Source organism: Patagioenas fasciata, chromosome 6 (genome assembly GCF_037038585.1).
Source record: "Patagioenas fasciata isolate bPatFas1 chromosome 6, bPatFas1.hap1, whole genome shotgun sequence".
In the NCBI taxonomy this organism is placed as follows: Eukaryota; Metazoa; Chordata; class Aves; order Columbiformes; family Columbidae; genus Patagioenas; species Patagioenas fasciata.
The window spans coordinates 35,389,719-35,407,030 of NC_092525.1; the positions used below are offsets into that span (position 1 = coordinate 35,389,719).

At 39.5% G+C, this 17,312-nt stretch overlaps 1 protein-coding gene across 18 annotated transcripts in view; it reads right to left on the reverse strand.

Moving 5' to 3' along the window:
* ADGRL2 (adhesion G protein-coupled receptor L2) overlaps nucleotides 1–17,312 on the reverse strand; it is a 386,421-nt gene that overhangs the window by 26,765 nt on the left and 342,344 nt on the right. For 13 of the 18 annotated variants that reach the window (XM_071810503.1, XM_071810505.1, XM_065841981.2 and 10 more), the window contains 6 exons: nucleotides 15,657–16,457; nucleotides 7,585–7,881; nucleotides 6,940–7,043; nucleotides 5,934–6,119; nucleotides 4,843–4,881; nucleotides 1,792–1,975 (listed from right to left, as the gene is read on the reverse strand). In XM_071810503.1, the coding sequence (XP_071666604.1) occupies nucleotides 1,792–1,975; nucleotides 4,843–4,881; nucleotides 5,934–6,119; nucleotides 6,940–7,043; nucleotides 7,585–7,881; nucleotides 15,657–16,457 (1,611 nt within the window). The remainder of the gene's footprint in view (nucleotides 1–1,791; nucleotides 1,976–4,842; nucleotides 4,882–5,933; nucleotides 6,120–6,939; nucleotides 7,044–7,584; nucleotides 7,882–15,656; nucleotides 16,458–17,312) is intronic. The other 5 variants (XM_065841983.2, XM_065841980.2, XM_071810514.1 and 2 more) reach the window with 1 other exon arrangement.

A 17,312-nucleotide genomic window follows, 5' to 3' on the forward strand; every position in this document is an offset into this window, starting at 1 on the left:
AGCTGACGGTATTTCCCCCCACTCTTTATTTAGTTTCTCACACTGCTGGCCTCATCTGCCACCATAAGACGGATCTGTAGTCAGTCTTTAACTAAGCCTAGTGCACATTACCAAAATGACAGCATTTTAACAGTGATAACATGATAACAAACCTTGTTTTGATTTCTGCCCCCAAAACATCCACTTAAAAACACCACACACATGTTGCAGAGAATGTCAATTTTGAAGCTCCTACTGTCTAGGCAGTATCCTCTGCTAACAAATTCGGAACTTTAAGTATTCATTTAAAGAGTTTTTAAAACAGTCGGCAAATACCTAAGTATACCCATGCCATGTGTTTAGCTAAATGAGTATTCATATCTAAAAATTCTATTTTTTTCCTATATCGAATTCTGTATAAAAGGTTTATAGGAAACCATTTTATTGGTTCTGTTAAAAATATTTAAATTGGAAACTTAGATACTACTCAGTCTTACTTAAGTTTTAATTTTATAACACATTTTATATTGGGAAGCTTTCATGGGAATACATCCAAGGCTGGATTCTCTTGGTTACTGTAAAATCATATAGGTCAGAGCAGTCCATTTATCGCCAAATATCGGCATTATATTAAACTCGTCTACCTATAGGTCTAAATTACAGACTGACAAAAGGCATGAAATTAGGGAATGATTTCTCCTTCTCTAAGCCACATCTATGTGTGAGTGCTGGGAATCCAGTCCCGCACGGCATCAGGAATGTCTTACTACGATTTCAAGACTGTTTATTACACGAAGTGATGTTCAGTCTACTGAGCTCCAAGGAACCACTCCTGTATATCCTGAGAGAGATCTTACGTGATCCTGCCCACATTCCTTCAGAAACAACTGGTGCAGTTACTCTGACAATGGACTGTAACACCTTTCACCATCCTTTCCCAGTATGTTCCTATTCAAATTAAAAACTAGGCAGAATCATCTTCTACAGTTACAAATATGCAGACAGTGAAACGTGAAAAGTCTCATTTCTGCAGTCTATTCCAAGTCTCCATCTCGGTACCCCTCAAATTAGCAGACTTTCAGCTTCCTTGTACCTCGCTGAGACTAGATTCATCTCTGTAATAAGATGAAGGAATTTTAATTTTATGCACAGTGATGATTTTTGCTTTAACACATCCCGTGTACCAATATTTGCGCATCTAATACCAAACCCCTTCATTTCTCTGTCACCACTTAAATTCCAAATCGTGCTGCAACTATCTTCAGCAATTTTGCAGTCTCTGGAGCATAGCTATTCTGCATTATGGGAGATGTAGTTCACTGAACACATTTTTACCTGAAGGCAGTCATGTTTAATAAAAACATTTGGGCTACGTTCTGAGTGCCTAAAATATTTAACTGGCAGAGTACGTTGCAAAAAAGTAATTTAAATTCATTAGGAACAGATTACATGTAACAGGAAAGCATTTCTGCAGCTTTACAGAAAGCAGTTACCTCAAAAAAATCCATACTCTGCCATTTAAGCACCCTTCATATCCATATGTTCTGCTAATGATTTTTCAGTGGTAAATCAACTTCGCAACATCAACTGCTTTCCATTTTACACTGTATTAATGACACTGAAGAATAATGATAATTTTGAAGAACTAAACAAGAAAAGCATGTCTCCCCTGCTTAGTAACGTTTACTTTTCCACTAATTGTTGCACAGCTCAGCTCCCAAAGAGTATGTGGCTATGCAGAATATTTTTTCCTGATTTTGTGTAAAGCAATGCAGAGCACTTTAAATAATGCTTGAAAAGAAATTGACTTACCGATATTTTCTGTGGGCATTGAGACTCTAGTTGGTTCTAAGAGATTATCAGCCAAGACAAAAGCCCCTTCTTCTAACGTATCAAGTAGCATTGTGGCTGCATGGGCTTGTTCTGAAGAATTCATGTCCTTCCAGGACTCCAGAGCTTCAGGCCTGAGCAGGTTGTCCACTGTATCCACAATTGCCTGCATGCATTAGAAAACTATCATTAGGTCTGATTGCCCTAGGCAGCGGGGGAAAACGTCCAACGTTATCTGGTGACAATTATAATACTTAACTGTCAGAAGGATTTACTGTGATTTAATGGCACTAGAAAACTGTTCTCAGTGTAAAAATATTTTCCATCCTCTCACTGGATTAGCATTAATAGAAAGGCAGTTAGCCACTAGCATTGTGTGGTCTCTAAATGGTAAACATGCGGATTTGACTCATCTCACATCAGATATAAAGACAGTCTTATTAATGTGCTGAAAAATGTAAAAATAAATGCCAGAAGTTTTGCCTGAAGCTTTACTCTTAATGTCAAAATGCGTAACTTTGATTTAAAAATACAAATGCCAAAACTGGCATTCTGCAGTTTTGGCGAAACTGATAATAATAGTCTTCTGGAAAGTTAGCCCACCTCATGCTGCCATAGCACTATAAACTACTTATCTATGACAAACTGCCTTCTTTATTACAGGAGGCATGAAATGAAGCTGACTCAGTGGATATAAATTAGCCCGGGCCACTCTCACTCCCCCTCCTGTTCCTGTACCTGTTCATAGATACTTAAAAAGATTACTAACTCCCGTTCCTACACAAAGGTCAGTCAAAAAAGGAAATCAATAGAGCAAACAAGATGTCCACTGACTGTCCCTGTTATCAGTGAAGAAAAAACTGTAAAACTGAATAAAGGTGCCATTTAAAAAAGTCTCCCTTGTAACAACTCTATCGTCATGTTTTAAGGTTCATTAAGCCACACATAAAGTAACAGTAAATAAGGAAGAAGAAGAATTCAGCAACATGATTACATTATTTTTACAAAATAATCCAATCAATCACAGTAATCAGTTAATCAATTGAAGGCAGGCTCTTACATTAATGCATAATGTAGCTGTGCATTGAGTATGCTGTGCATTGAGTACGCCATGCATTGCTGAAACACCCTGTTTACTCTGTCCCATTTACCTACTCATAATGTGTCATTAAGCACATATATTATTTGTTTGATCAATTTAAAAGCGCTGGGAATGAAAACAGAACACATTGCACAAACAGAAAGATGTTGGTCTGGAATACTACACTGCGCAAATAAAGGCATGGGAAAAGTTGGTCAAGGCTATTGTCAGAGCAAGATTAATTAGCCTAATCCATTTTAATATCCTCTTTCTGTCTGCATTGTGAGCCACCACGACCTTCCTGGCAGGTGGAGGATACCTCGAAGTGGCATTAAAGCCTTTTTTCTTTCTCTAATGGGAGACAGAATAGTCAAAATGCTCGCACTGATACTGCTGCAGCCATTAACTAGAGTGGAACAGAAATTGGTCTGCAGAGGCCAGATTCATTAGTCACCAAGAAATACAGATTGGAGCCTCTAATCTGAGGTACAAATGAATCCTCTGTCACAAAGTGGGAACTTGCTTCATTTGCATAGTGTAAGTCAGCTTTTGATTTGTAATTTCAAGAGGTTTATTAGTCTTATCTAAGCAGAGAAGCCCATTTGAGACCTACGGAAAATGACACCGGTTGGAAATTAAGGTTGTGCTGTGGTTTCTTGTGTATCCCCATATAGTGCTGATGGTATGCATTCATTAATATGAAATTATTTTTATTTATTACAGGAGAATCTAACTCTGCGTTTTTCCTGTGGAAAATGATCACCTGCCCAGTAATACGTCAAGGCATCCTCTCCTCTCAGTCAGAGGCAAGCGGGGACCACACGGCCCCTGTGACGTAGCTGTTGGAGCAACCCCATTACTGCTCTTCTCATGTTCATGTTTACTAACCTCAGTCTACTCAAACCGTACCTGCTGCATTTCCCTCTACTATTAGAAATATTTTCTAATAAAAAACTATGAAAATTGTTATTATTTGAGAAGTGAATTTCTCTCCAGATCTTTGTCTCTTTTTGCCAAATTTTTGCGTAACTGGACATTCCTCGTCACCCTCCTGGGCTGAAGGATCAAAGATAAGCACGCTCTACAGAGAAATGCCTCTTCAGTAAGAGTCTGAATTATTTTATTATGTTGAAAAGTATTTCAAAGTTCTTTTCAAAAATCGTCCTTACCATTTTATCTCAGAGGGTACAAGCAAAAATCTGTATTTTAAAAGAAACATCGAAAAAAGGTGCAATATAATTTTTCAGAGCCAGACATGCTCTGTTGTAGGACTTCTTTCTCTTCTTCCCAGGCGCGAGGTGGCATTAGTGCCGTTGCGTTGCATGGCCACTATAGAAAACCCTTCTACAGCGGATGAAAGAAACTGGAAATCGGGTAGCAATGTCTTACATGCCCTCCATACAGCCTGGTTAATGGGATACATGGCAGATATTTTACTAGTAAAATTAGAGTAATGTTTGTCTTTACATTTTATCCTGAAGTCACTGAATCTGGCCTTTGTAACAACTCTTAAAACCGTAAGAGTGATTTTACTAGGTAGAAGAATACACAAAGAACAAAGCAGGCTATATAATGTACATTTTTCATGCAAGCAAATTAACTCTAAGCAGTCTTTGATATAAAATACTACCAATCTGAATTCATTTCTCTTAAATTGCCAGCTTTTTTCTCTACCCAAAGCTGTACTATGAGAGATGTTACTTCCAATTCAGATAATAACCACTTCTGCTCTTTTAGTTTTGAACAAGTTGAGGTAAAAGAGGTATAAACTTTGATCTTTTTTTATTTTTTCTGAGCATTATACCTGTGCAAAGCCAACATTTGTACAGTTGATATGGGGCACAATAGACATTTATCAAAGACTGAAATACATAGGATCATGCAGCAAGATGATAAAGCGTGGCAGGTTGCTGAAGCAGGGAGAAAGCAGGGTGACAGCACAGGAGAGATACCTTAAGGTAAGCCCTGCATGTCTTCTCTCGTTTTTGGAGCTTTTTAGTAAGAAAAAAGAAAATCAGAAGTTAGACACATTCTGGAAAGCTTCAGAAATATTAAAAAAAAAAAAATGAGTCTGGTGTTTCAAATCCCGAACTTGAACCTTAAAGCTGGACATTGATCTAGTTTTTGTTCAGTGATGACTATAAAAAATATATCACACAGGAAATGTTTTTCCCCAACCTTCATACAGGTGCCCAGATATCTTGACTAAAAGGTGGGATTTGTGTGAAAAGGTTAAAGGCAGAAATCCCTGTGTGGGCACTTGAACTGTCTCTGGGAAATCTCTTCTAAGGGTAGCTAGGGATTGTAAATACAACTATTGCGAAAACAACAGGAGTGTGTGGAGCTCTTTCTCTGAAGAAGGCTGAAAAACTGTTTGTATCTTGTTGACTAAGCTGAGGCAAAGAAAGCGGCTGAGAAATACAGCTTTTCCTCTGAGGAAAAGAGGAATGGTAATAACACCCATGATTTGTATTTAAACTACAAAGACATATGTTTTCTCTGAAATGTTTCTCTGAACATCATTCCAGAGAAAACACTTATTCATGTTTTAGATATGCATATTAGTGCATTTTCACAAAGATCAATTATAAGTGATGCTGGCATGTTTATAAGGCTAAGAAAGTGCTATTATTCTGCAGGAAGCCAGATTAAAATAAAACCCTGCACCTATTCAGAGTCCCACTGATTTTATTACATGTTCAGGGTTAAAAGGATCACTGGATAAACATGTTGATTTGTTACAGAATTTCTGAGAGCTAATGCCCATTTCCCTCACGCTAGTTATAACGTATTCCAGATTTTAATAAGGGACACAGCTATGTATTTTAGGACCAGTCAGCTATTGTGAATTATATCCTATTCCCTAAAGAAGGTAATTGCAACTTTCTGCTGTATATTTACTGCTGCTTTCTCTTACATGTGTATTCCAGAACTAAAAGCACGCAGGAACAATGTATAGATTAATATTTCTGAAAGGAAAAAAAAAATAAAAGCACGAGGGCAATGGTTATCCCAGCAGGAGGATGTGACGGGAGGTGTGTACCTTGTTATAACTCCTTCCAGCAGAGTCTTTTTCACTGGGCCGTAGTTCCTGCAGCTGAGCATCCAAAATGTCCACGAGCTGCTCCATCAGCCTCACTGATGAACTGACATCGCCAGCAAAGACGGGTCCTTTGGTGTGTTTAGCCAGTTCATTGGCCAGACTAGCAGCGTTTTCTCCACTTCTGATCTGAAATGACAATTTATATTATCTCAGCAGGGTCCCTTGTTCTGCTTGCGGCTCTTAATTCCAATTCCCCATGTACCTTTGTTGTGGTGAAATAACCATTTGCACATACATTGAAATCTGCAACTAATTGAGACCAATAATGTTCTCTTTATCTCAGAAGATTAAAGGTTCTTAGATCCGTGACACACAAAAGCAGTTCTTAACAGCCATCAAACCCAGAAATCAGACCGAGACTTTTGGGCTAGATCTTCTGTGCATCCTCACTTTTATTTTACTGCCATTATCAGACAGCAAGAAATCTATTTGTTCATACTAGTGCTTGAGGCATTTGAAAGTCAAGTAGCCTGGTACTGACAACAAATTATCCAGTTTTCATAAACTTAGTAAATCTCAGTAGGGAGAGAAAACACAGTAAGTGGCTCTATGCTCTAATCATACTGTTATTAATGCTCTCAGACAAAAATCTGTTTATTACAGTATAATTTTTCCTGAACCAATCCTGTGTGATTTATAATATTTCATTTTTTAAGCAAACACAGCTTTTGTTTTTTGAAGACCAGCAAAGCTACTTTGCTTTAAATAGTGATGAAAACACATAAGCATAGATTAAATATAAGAACTTAACTTAGAGGGAGAGCATACCAAAACATACATATGAACCTAACTGTCGGCCAATGCTTTGTACACAAAGTACAGCCAATTCCTTCTGCTTTAAATAAGCACAAAGTAATAAAGCTGGTTACAACAAACCAAACCATTAATGCTCAGAGTTAAAATCCTTAATCACCAGTGTACACCAGATTATAAGGTTTCAACCAACCTTCTGAGCCAGCTGATTTACCCAGTGTGAGGTGCAGTTGCTAAGATCAGGGCCTCTGGGGTTCCACGTTCCCGTTAAGACCACGCAGAGATACGAGGCAGTTCCTACAATAGGTGCAGAAAACTACAGTGAAATGGAAACCATTTTTCCGCGCACATTCAGGAAATCAGCTACGTTGCGCTCCTAAGCAACGCTAAGTTCTGAATGCCGCTAATGGCAGTAGTTGACAATAATTGAGAAAAACGTAAGGAAATAATGTAGATTACAAACAGCAGTAAAAAGTCAGTGAAAAATACCAGACGTTTTCTGCAAACAAACAAAAAGCCCTTGATTTTTCCTGGAGCTCATCCAGAGAGGAGCTCGTTATGAGAAAGGCAGCTGTAAGCATTTTCACAACAGTCCTCAAGCAAAGCCCTAAAATTTGACCCGGATTCTCAAAAGCGCATGCGCAAGGTGATTCTGCAGCTATGCTCCAATGGCACTTGTGGATGAAAACCCAACCACTGCCTGTAGATGCCTCATTCTCCAATTAACAACAAACTGTGTGACAGACAGCTTGAAATTAAAAAAAAATCACCGTGAGAGAATAACACATTGCTTTTGAAATGTCTGCTTGAAATTAAGATACATTTTTAAAGGCAATACCTCGTGTTCCTTTGGGGCAAGGGCGTTCAACCATCATTCCTCTTTGTGTCTGAGGCCAGCTAATCCCCCTGGCCTCAGTCGCTTCACAGAATCTCTCTGGCAAAGGGAAAAAACTTGTCACAGGAGGGATTTTGGTTGTGGAAACGGGTGGCGGTGGCTTGGGTCCTCTGCTTCCTTCCTTTGTTCCTCCAGCTAATGTTGTGCTTATGGGACCTTTCTGTGATGTAGTGCTAGTGGTTGACACTGTGGTTTTGTATAGCTCTGCTGAAGAAGTTACTGTCACTGCTGTGGTAGGCACTGCACAGAGAAAATTAAAGCAATAATAAAGTAAATGACCTCAGAATGACTAAAAAACTCAGTTCTTTAAATGTTGTTTATGTAGTTTAACAGGACTCTGGTGTCTCCATTCCTTTATCTTAATATTACCCTTTTCTTATTGCTATTCTGGGTGTTTGAGCTATAACTTGACCATTTTTCACCCCCCCCATTCCCAGCTCATAGCAGTATGATGTTTCAGTACATTCTCCAAATAATCCCTTCCATAATAAAAATTGATAGTTGTATTTCTAAGGGCTGAAAGGCAGTACTAGCGAGTTATCACTACGTAACAAACACGCTCAAAGCAATTAAAGATTACTTAATCACTTTTGCAGAAGGAATAACTCAATAGACAGAATCATTTTAAACAGCGTGCCGCAAACAACGCAGTCCAGCCTTAACAACAGAGCCAGTGGGCTGTAACTAACGAGACCATTTTTAAAAAAAACACACCCCAAAACTTCAAGTCACCCACTGCACACCTTCCAGGAAAATAATTACGATAACATCTCGGTACCCGGCAGTCATTCTGCTTGAGAGAGCTGCAGCATGCCCGATTAGCTCCAAACAGAAGCAGCGCCTAACACGTGCGCGGTGTTCTCATGTTTGAGCAGTTTGGGCCTCGACATCCTTTTTTGATAAAGCAGGTACACAGACACAACTGCTCAAGCCAGTGGCAAATACCGAGTTTAATCTTGTATGAAATACTAGGATCGGCTTAGGCCAAACTGCTTCTATCTGGGCCTCGGTCATGGCGCTGCCCAGGCCAGGGGCACCGCGGGACACAGCCCAGCTCTGTGACAAGGCCAGTTAAAACCGGGGGGAGACAATCCGGAATTGCTGCTCATCACCTCCAAACAGACACTGAGCAACGGCTGAAGTGATGCAAGCCAGCAATGCTACCGAAACAGTTAGTGTTAATTATTTCCAAATCTTCATTAGTGCTCACAGTGCTTTACAGGCACATAAAAGCACAGATCCTTGTGCTGGGAATAAATGAGCTAATATCAAGTATTTTTAAAATCCTAACAGATAAATAAATGAAGCTAATTTTAGGATTAACTTCAGTGGATGAAGTGGCTTTTTTTCTTTGTTTTTTCGTTCTGCTAGGCCCTCGAACTTTGACTCATTGGACAACGCATCTTCTCTAAATTAAATAAAATACAAAAAAAAAACCCAAACCAAACAAAAACCAACAAAACCCACCAAAAAAAAAAAAGAGCTGCCATTTAGAAGATGTTTTAAGCTAGCATTTTGAATAAGATTGACTTTCAGTTGCTTGGCAGATAACAGTAACAATTATTTCAAAATCCTTTTTCAATTATAGTTCAGTTATAATATAGGAGTCTCAAATATGAATTTATCTTTTTATTTCCACATGTATGTAGAGTGTAATTCTGAACATGACAATCTGCTTTTGAAGCCGAAGCGCAAAGCTGTGCCTCCTCAGGGGCTGTCTCCTGTTCAGCCTCGCTCTTGGCGGCACAACCACCGTCTGTAATCGCGCTGAACTCCTGGCGCAGCCAGATACTACGAAACCTACTGAAAGCCCCAGATCTGTTCTGCAAGTGCTTGCCTGACATCTTGTGAAACTGCTGTAATTTTCTTTTGATTACAAAGCATCCAGCCTTCTAGTGCTTTCCCAATTAACATTTGTCAAAAACATTTGCAATCACTTGCAGAAGCGTCAGGCAGCGCCTGCTGAATCAGGTCCTGGGGAACTGGTGGGGATGGAGACTGATGCAGGGGACAACCAATTATTACTATCCATCCCCTAACACATTGTGCTAATTAGTACACATTTAATCACTGAAATGTGTATTAGCATTATTACAATTACTACTCAAAACCTATAATGTTTAGGATGGCTTTGTCTCAGGAGCTAAATATCACTGTAAGAATTCATAAGAACTCTCTGAAGTTCAGTTGGGAGGTAACAATTTTGAGAACGTATCTTGTGCTGCACCCTGAGCTAAAATATCCTGCTATCATTATGCAACTTTAGTTAGAACAACTTTAATGCCACCCATTAAAATCAGTTTCAAAGCTGATTCAAAAATGACCTGCATAGCTTAGTAGCAGCGCATACTTTAGAAATATATTTATAATCTCACATTTTATGAGAAAGACTTCAAACCACTCCTCTCACAAAACTGAAGAAAACACAGATAATTTCTAGGAGATTTTCTCTTGAATTAAATTTTTTAAAAGGAGAAGTCAGCGTATTTAAGAATGCACCAGGAAACTTCAGACAGCGCTAGAAGCCTGGGAAAGACAAAGGTTGAAGAAATAAGAAACGACCAAACACATCAATTTAAGGAATACATCTAGCTTTTAGAAGGCAGATCGTTTTGGTTTTAATGACCTGTTGGGGAACTTAATCTGTAAGGCCATTCTCCTGAGCTGCAAGGAGACACACGATAGTGCCACCACCTGATGTGTCTCGTTCCGAAAGCCGAGGGTGACGGCACCTGCCGGCTGCCACACACGGCCTCGCCGAGCGCTTTACCAGGGTAAGATCACGGCAGGGATGATTAATGTGCTGCAACTAAGGACAAGAACAAACTCCACGTCGAGGTTATTAACCTATTGTTCCAAGCAGCACGGGTGAGCCTGTACAAGGCTTAGGATACGTACTTTTTGTCCAATGCCAAAAAAAGTTGCTTTTACAATTCGAGATTCTGTTCTGGACTTTTTGACTAGGCCTGACATGCTGAGGAGAAAACCAAAACATACTCTGCCTTCTTCTTTATAAGAACAGGTGTGTGTCACTATCAGCTGAAGGCTTTGTAAAATTAAAAAAATAGAAAAGGAAAAAAGCAATATGAAGTAAATCCGAAGAATCAAGTTGAGGGTAATTAACTTACATTTGTTTCACGCAGTTCCTAACAGCTGATTCAAACACTTACGCATACTATCTGTTTCTGAAAATGCAGACACACTGGAGTAAAACTTAACACCTGTTTTAACAGTGTGGTGTCTATAAAAAGCATAACACAATTGCCTAGGACAGCAGGGGAATAGTAACTTTGTTTCCTCAACTGACAGGGAGGAGTAGATTTAGAGAAGGCACACAAGCTCTCTATCTGGTATTCTTTGCCAACGGGTTTCTAGTCAAAGCAGGCATGAAATACATAAAAAATATAACAAACAACCCAAACGAAAATGAAACCAACGAAACAAAACACCAAAACCTAAACAAAACACCAAAACAATTCCCCAAGCCACCCAAAAAAGCCCCAAAGAAAAAAAAAACCAAAAAAACCCCGCCCCAAACCAACACAAAACAAACAACAAAACACACACACAAAAAGGTACAAACCCCAAGCCAAATCACAACCAATCCAAAACAAAAAAGTCCTTATCCAAATTACCACCATGACCTTAGATTTTAATTCTGTTGGATGATGTAGCACTTCTGAAAAAAACTGCGCGGATTTTTCAGTTTTACAGGAGAGATATCTCAATGTATTTGGGCATGTGAAAATCTATGTACCTGCCTTCATTTCCAAACCGTGTCATATACTGAGCTTCTGTGCGAAGCAATGGAGATCAGAAACCTGTGTAAATCCACATTTCCCTGCCTTCTGCTTATTACCGCTACGTGCCTGTCTTCATGCTTCAGCGAACAGCAGGGAAGTTGCTAAGACTTACCTAATTACCTATGGGTTCCAGCTATTATGCTGCCCAGTACTCTATTGACCCTGCCAAATTTCGTTTAGTTGAAAGCAAGAAGTTTACACAGCCACTTATAAATTTATACCCTAAAAATTATAACAAATACAACACACAATTAGTAAAATACCTATGATCAAGAAATGTCCTATCTGGTCCCCATTATGTTGTCCTTACTTGTACAAGCACTCTTTCATCAACCTGTAGTATATCAGATTTGGTGTAACAGTAAAGATCTTATTTACTTAACAATTTGCTGCATGACTTCATCGTAGATTCTTGGTGTTATAAAGACTTAGTTGCACTGGTTTCCTATTATTTCAAGCCCTTGGTGATAGTACTCTCTGAATTTCTGTTCTGTCCACACTCACAACAACCATATTTTCCTGCAGTGATCCAATAAAACTTAATGATGGGTAACATGGTACAAAAGGGGAGACGACTTCAGTTTGAACGGTTCACACAGCGCAAATTGGGATGAGTGTAGATGAAATCTCTCCCTAACGCACTAACACAGAACAAAAGGATTTATCCTCTTTTTGTTACCAAGGAAACCTTACGATGTAATGCTTATGTTTACTTTTTAGGGGAAAAATTTCCTTCATTCTTCCTGATCTTTTAACTTAAAATTATTTTAAAAATTCCTATTTCATCAAAGATTCATTTGGTCCCTTGGATATTTCCCTTCAGCAAGAATGTAGCAGGACATATCCACTAAATTTACCAAGGATATAAAACCTCTGGTTTGTTTTGATTTTTTCACAGTTGCCTTTCGCAGGGCCTGATATATTTTATTACTAAATTAATGTTTTGATTTTTAAATGTAATTTTTATACTTGACCTTAGAAAATGTGCTCTCCTGCAGTACCTGAGTGGTACTTGTCAGCTGTACCTCTGAAAGCCATTTCTGCATATATGTACTATTAATTCCCATGAGAAGAGAGAAGAAACAACACATGAAGAATGGGGTTAAGGCTGGGGTTCTAAGGGCAGCAGACCAGATTAACATGGTAAAACGGTAGCCTGGCTGCCACATCCACAGTTTCAGAAATCTGAAGAGTTCTTCTAAAGATAAAGAAAATGAGGGTATAGGGAACACGTAACACAGTTGCAAGAGAAGAAAATGGCGTAGGTTTGCAGCAAGGGCAAGGTCAATGTTAGGTTAATCATAGTGGTATTTCGGAGGTTTCAATAGGAAGATTTAAAAATGAAATAAACAACACAGAGAGAAAAAAGGCAGGTTTAGGGTCATGGATGAATCTAAGATTTTGACCCTGGGAATAAATGTAAACCCTCGACCTCAAAAGTGTGACTCAGATGTGATAAATTCATCTTTCATGGAGGAAGAAAGACTGTTGGTTCTGAAGTACTCGGTAGCTGGACGTGACAGCACACACAAGAACTGATGGCCAAGGCAGATAGATGGGGGGTAGAGGGGGGAAAGAATCAGCGTGTGTCTATATATCATTATTGCTCCCACGGTAACAGAAGGAACACAGATGGCTGAGTTTCCCACAATGGCCCAAGTTAACCATTCGAACAGATAAGGCCACGACTTCCAATTTTGAGGTACTGACCTTGTGACACCATTAAATACTTGATATTAAAGGACCATTGCAAAAAGACACTAAAAGATGTTTGGTGTGTTAGGTGACTTAAAGAAGGTTATCCTAACACCTATGCTTCTGAGTAGACGATTAAGAAACCTGAGTCGACCACAAAAAAAAAAAGAAAAAAATAGAAACACAAAGATGTCCTTCATCGAATGTGATGAAAATCTGTTCTACCTCATATGAGATAAAAAACTTGCGATGTGTATTACACATATAGGTCCTTTAACTGTGTAACGATATAATACAAATAAAATATAGAGTTAGAATCCGTACAGAATCTCTTCTTGGTTTTATAGCAGTACATCTCAAGGACAATCATATTAGATAATTTTTCCTTTAATTTAGTAGTCTTTAACTACAGGCAATTGGCTTGGGCAAAAGAGGAAATGAACTGAAACATATTTTTAGATCTGCTACGTACAGATCCATACAGAACTAAAATACTTGGTACTGGCTTTATATAAGGAAAAACACCATTTATGAATATATGCATCATGTATTCAAATAAATCTAGTGTCTTTATATGGTTTCTATATTCAAAAAAGGCCATAATCAAATTTATTTACTGATGTCATGACGCATTTAAAACCCAAACTCATAAATCACTCGAAAAATATTCCTTCTCTGTCTTCACGGGTGAATGAGCAAAGAGCTGGGATGAGAGGCGAGCAGCCCGCGGCCTGCCCTGGACCCCTTCTCATCTAGCTCTGCATGGAAGAAGCTGCTTCTCCCCCTGCCTTGCACGCCAGCACGGAGCCCAGGAACATGAAGGGTGCTGGTGGATGCCCAAATCTCTTGTCCGATATTAGATGGGATGTGGCAAGTATATGTACTTAGGATCTTGGAGACTCTCTCATAATAAAAACATTAAGAAATGTCTTACTGGGGAACTCTGGTGGTTTACTAAACCAAAGCAAGTAGTCTACAAAGCCTTCTCTTCCTTCCCTGCTCTTCTGTAACACTTTTCCCTCAATGCAATGATTTAAAGATCAGCTTTTGCCACATTCATGGCAGCTGCCTGAACTGCAAAATCTACTTAAAGCCTGCACTTCCATTTCCTCCTTTTACAATTAAAGCTTTGGAGAATTTAAAATGCATCTTCACCTCAGTTAAACCACATGAAAAGTGACATGCATGAGGATGTATGAAACGAAAGCTATACATTTTTTCTAATTACATAGGTGGGCATGTCTCTGCTAAGAGCAGCCCTGAAGCCTCCCTAAGGAAGGGACTAGCTTGAAGTTCAGAGATCAAAGCCTTCCAGGATGGCTGCAGCTAAGGCCCCAAAGACCTGGCCCCTGAGCCTGGCCACGTATTGCCAGGGAGGTCTGCAGGGGACAGCTTGGTCAGGTCTTCACTTGGCTTTGGAGATCACTAATGTACTGGTTCTAAACTGCCTTGTTCTGTTGTGTCTTACGTACTTCTGTACCTAGGAAAAGCTGTATATATGTTGATGTAGTTGTGTGCACACCACGGGGTTTGCATTGCTGTGCGTGAATCAGCCTTGCTGAAGCAGGACAGGAACTCTTCACGTGCATAAGCCACTGTTACTACTTTTAAGTATAAAAAATGGTTGCTAAACATGCATACCAGTTATATGAGAGAAGTGAAGTATTACCTTCATTGCTAAAGCAGCTTATCAACATTCTCCTCCTTGCTGCATGCATCTTCTGCCACAGAGCATTTCTCTTGGTATTTACTCTCCCCTGCAGATGTTAATATGTGGCTATGCCTGATCATGTCATTTTTAGGGATCTGTGAGTCCTAAAGACTTCCGTTTTTCTTTCCTCTTTTGGCAGTAAGTCTTTCCTTTTAGATAGTTGTTCTAACTTCAAGTGAGCTGAACTGCAGTTGTAATGGACTTACCGAGAAACCGGCTCGGCTAGAAAGAGATAGGATAATCTTGTCCAACCTGGCATTTGAAAATGTGAAAATAGGGCTGCAGAAAAATATTTATGTTCAGTATTGCAAATTAACCTCATACATCTCCTCTGGGACCTTCCAGCACACATTGCTTTCAGCTCCTGGCACCAAGAAGTTGAAAGGCCTGCATGTATGTTGTAATCAATTCAGAACTCAGGTAACACCTAATGGAGGGGGAACAGGGTTCTGGTTCAGGGTGAATGAACTCAAACTTACCTTAGCTATACAAATCTAACTGACTGAGGGTGATAAAGTAAATAAACAATTCCTCCAGTCATTCTCAAGCACAGGAAAGCTAAATACTTGTGAAAAAAAAAGAAAGGAGAAAACTACTAGCCTGTAAAACAAATTAAGTATCTTTCTTCATGGGTGCTGCCAATTTGCCTCACACCAATGTAACGCTGTACTGCTCCGCACGGCAGAGACAAGCAAACCCTCCTTGCCTTTCTGCTGAGAGTGAAGTCTAAGACCAAAGGTATCGTCACACAAGTTCTCTGAATGGAAGTGCAAAGAGATTAAAAACAAGAAAAACCAAATTCTTACCTTGGGCAGGATCAGGTGGGCCAAACTCCAAAGAGTATCGCAGAATGAAGTTGTTATTCCACACGTACAGCTGGTTGTCTCTGGGGTTGTAATCCACTGCGGCGATGTATTGGTACTGGTTGGGGAAAGGAATGTCCACATGCTCGCCTCTGCTTAACCTGGTGTTGTAGATGTAATCGATGGTGTTCTTGCCGGCCTCGCTCTCGTTGTCCTGATACACCGACCGCACTACATACAGGACACCACATATCATGAAAGCGTTGGACGCTGCCCGTTTGTCGTATGTTGTTTCCCAGGTGGCTTCGAAACGCAGGGTGTAGGGGTTCAGCTGGCTAATTACTATCATCCCATTGTTCTGCTCCGTAGCATAAATTACCCATAAGCCATTTTCATCAACTGCCAAGTCAATATCTGTCTTTCCTCCCCATCGGTATGGAGAGGTGTCATGGTAATTAGCATAATTGATTATGGCCTCTCCACTCTTAATTCTAGTCCTCAAATCGAATTTTACTATGTTCCTAGTTCTTTCCTTGTTAAAAAAGACAGCGCCATCATACACTACAAATCCAGTACCGTCCACTCGATTTGGGAGTTTATACGTCGTCTGCTGGCGTCCGTTTTGGAAGTCCTCTAAAGAAGCATATTCTATCAAAGTATCAGTGCGATACGGAGTCCATGGCATGAAGTATATTTTATCTGCAGCCTGGAGAGGATCTTTGCACCAAGCACCTGCTTTTTGTTCAGCTTCATATAAATACGGTGAGTCCACAATTGCTTTCAACGTCCCCGGGCAAACAAAAACTAACAGTCACAGAGAGAAGTAAGACAAGAATTACATCAAATTAAGACTGTCTCATAATAAAAAGAAAAAAAAAAAAAAAAGAAAAGAAAAGGTAGGTAAATCATAATGACTGTGGCAGGAAGAAAAAAAATCAATTTAATTGGCACTAGATTATACCTTATGTTATAATTAATGCAATTATCACCCTTTATCATCCACTTTTCTTAAAGTTACCATGTTCTTGCTGTACCAGTATGGAAAGTGGATGGGAACTGTTTTCACTAGTACAGACCAAGGCTCAATGGCATACACGGACAGCTGAAAATGTAGAGCTACTCTTGCATTTTCGTCTTAGACTTTTAGTGAGTACGCATTAACGCTCCAGAGCTTTTAACTGGTGTGCAGCAGTGCGCTGGGTCATTTCAGTCCAAAAAAAAAAATCGCATCGACTTGTTTAGAACTTTAAGAAGTGGTGAGGCTGAAAAAGGAGGTGCCTCGATTAAAAATAAAGGAACGAAACAAATCATCAGGTATATAGAGAAAGCAATTAGGAGCAGAGAAAACAAAACACAATCAAAGCAATGAATGAAACAGACCAGGAAACCCTGTAACCATGGCATGCTATGGAGAGGGTTCTGGAAGCCAGGCAAAATGACACTTGATTAACAAGAATTTACCCAAGGGTGAGAGAAAGAGAGGGAAAGAAAGACGAAGAGAAAGGGAGAGAAAAAAGCAAGGGAGTCTTCCCTCCAGCCCAAGTATTTCAGAAACTATACCCCGCCACCTACTTTAAGCAGCCAAGTCACTTTATTGCAAACAGTCGACTTCGTTATGAGGTGTACTTATGAGATCCTGCTGATTATCATAATATAAGA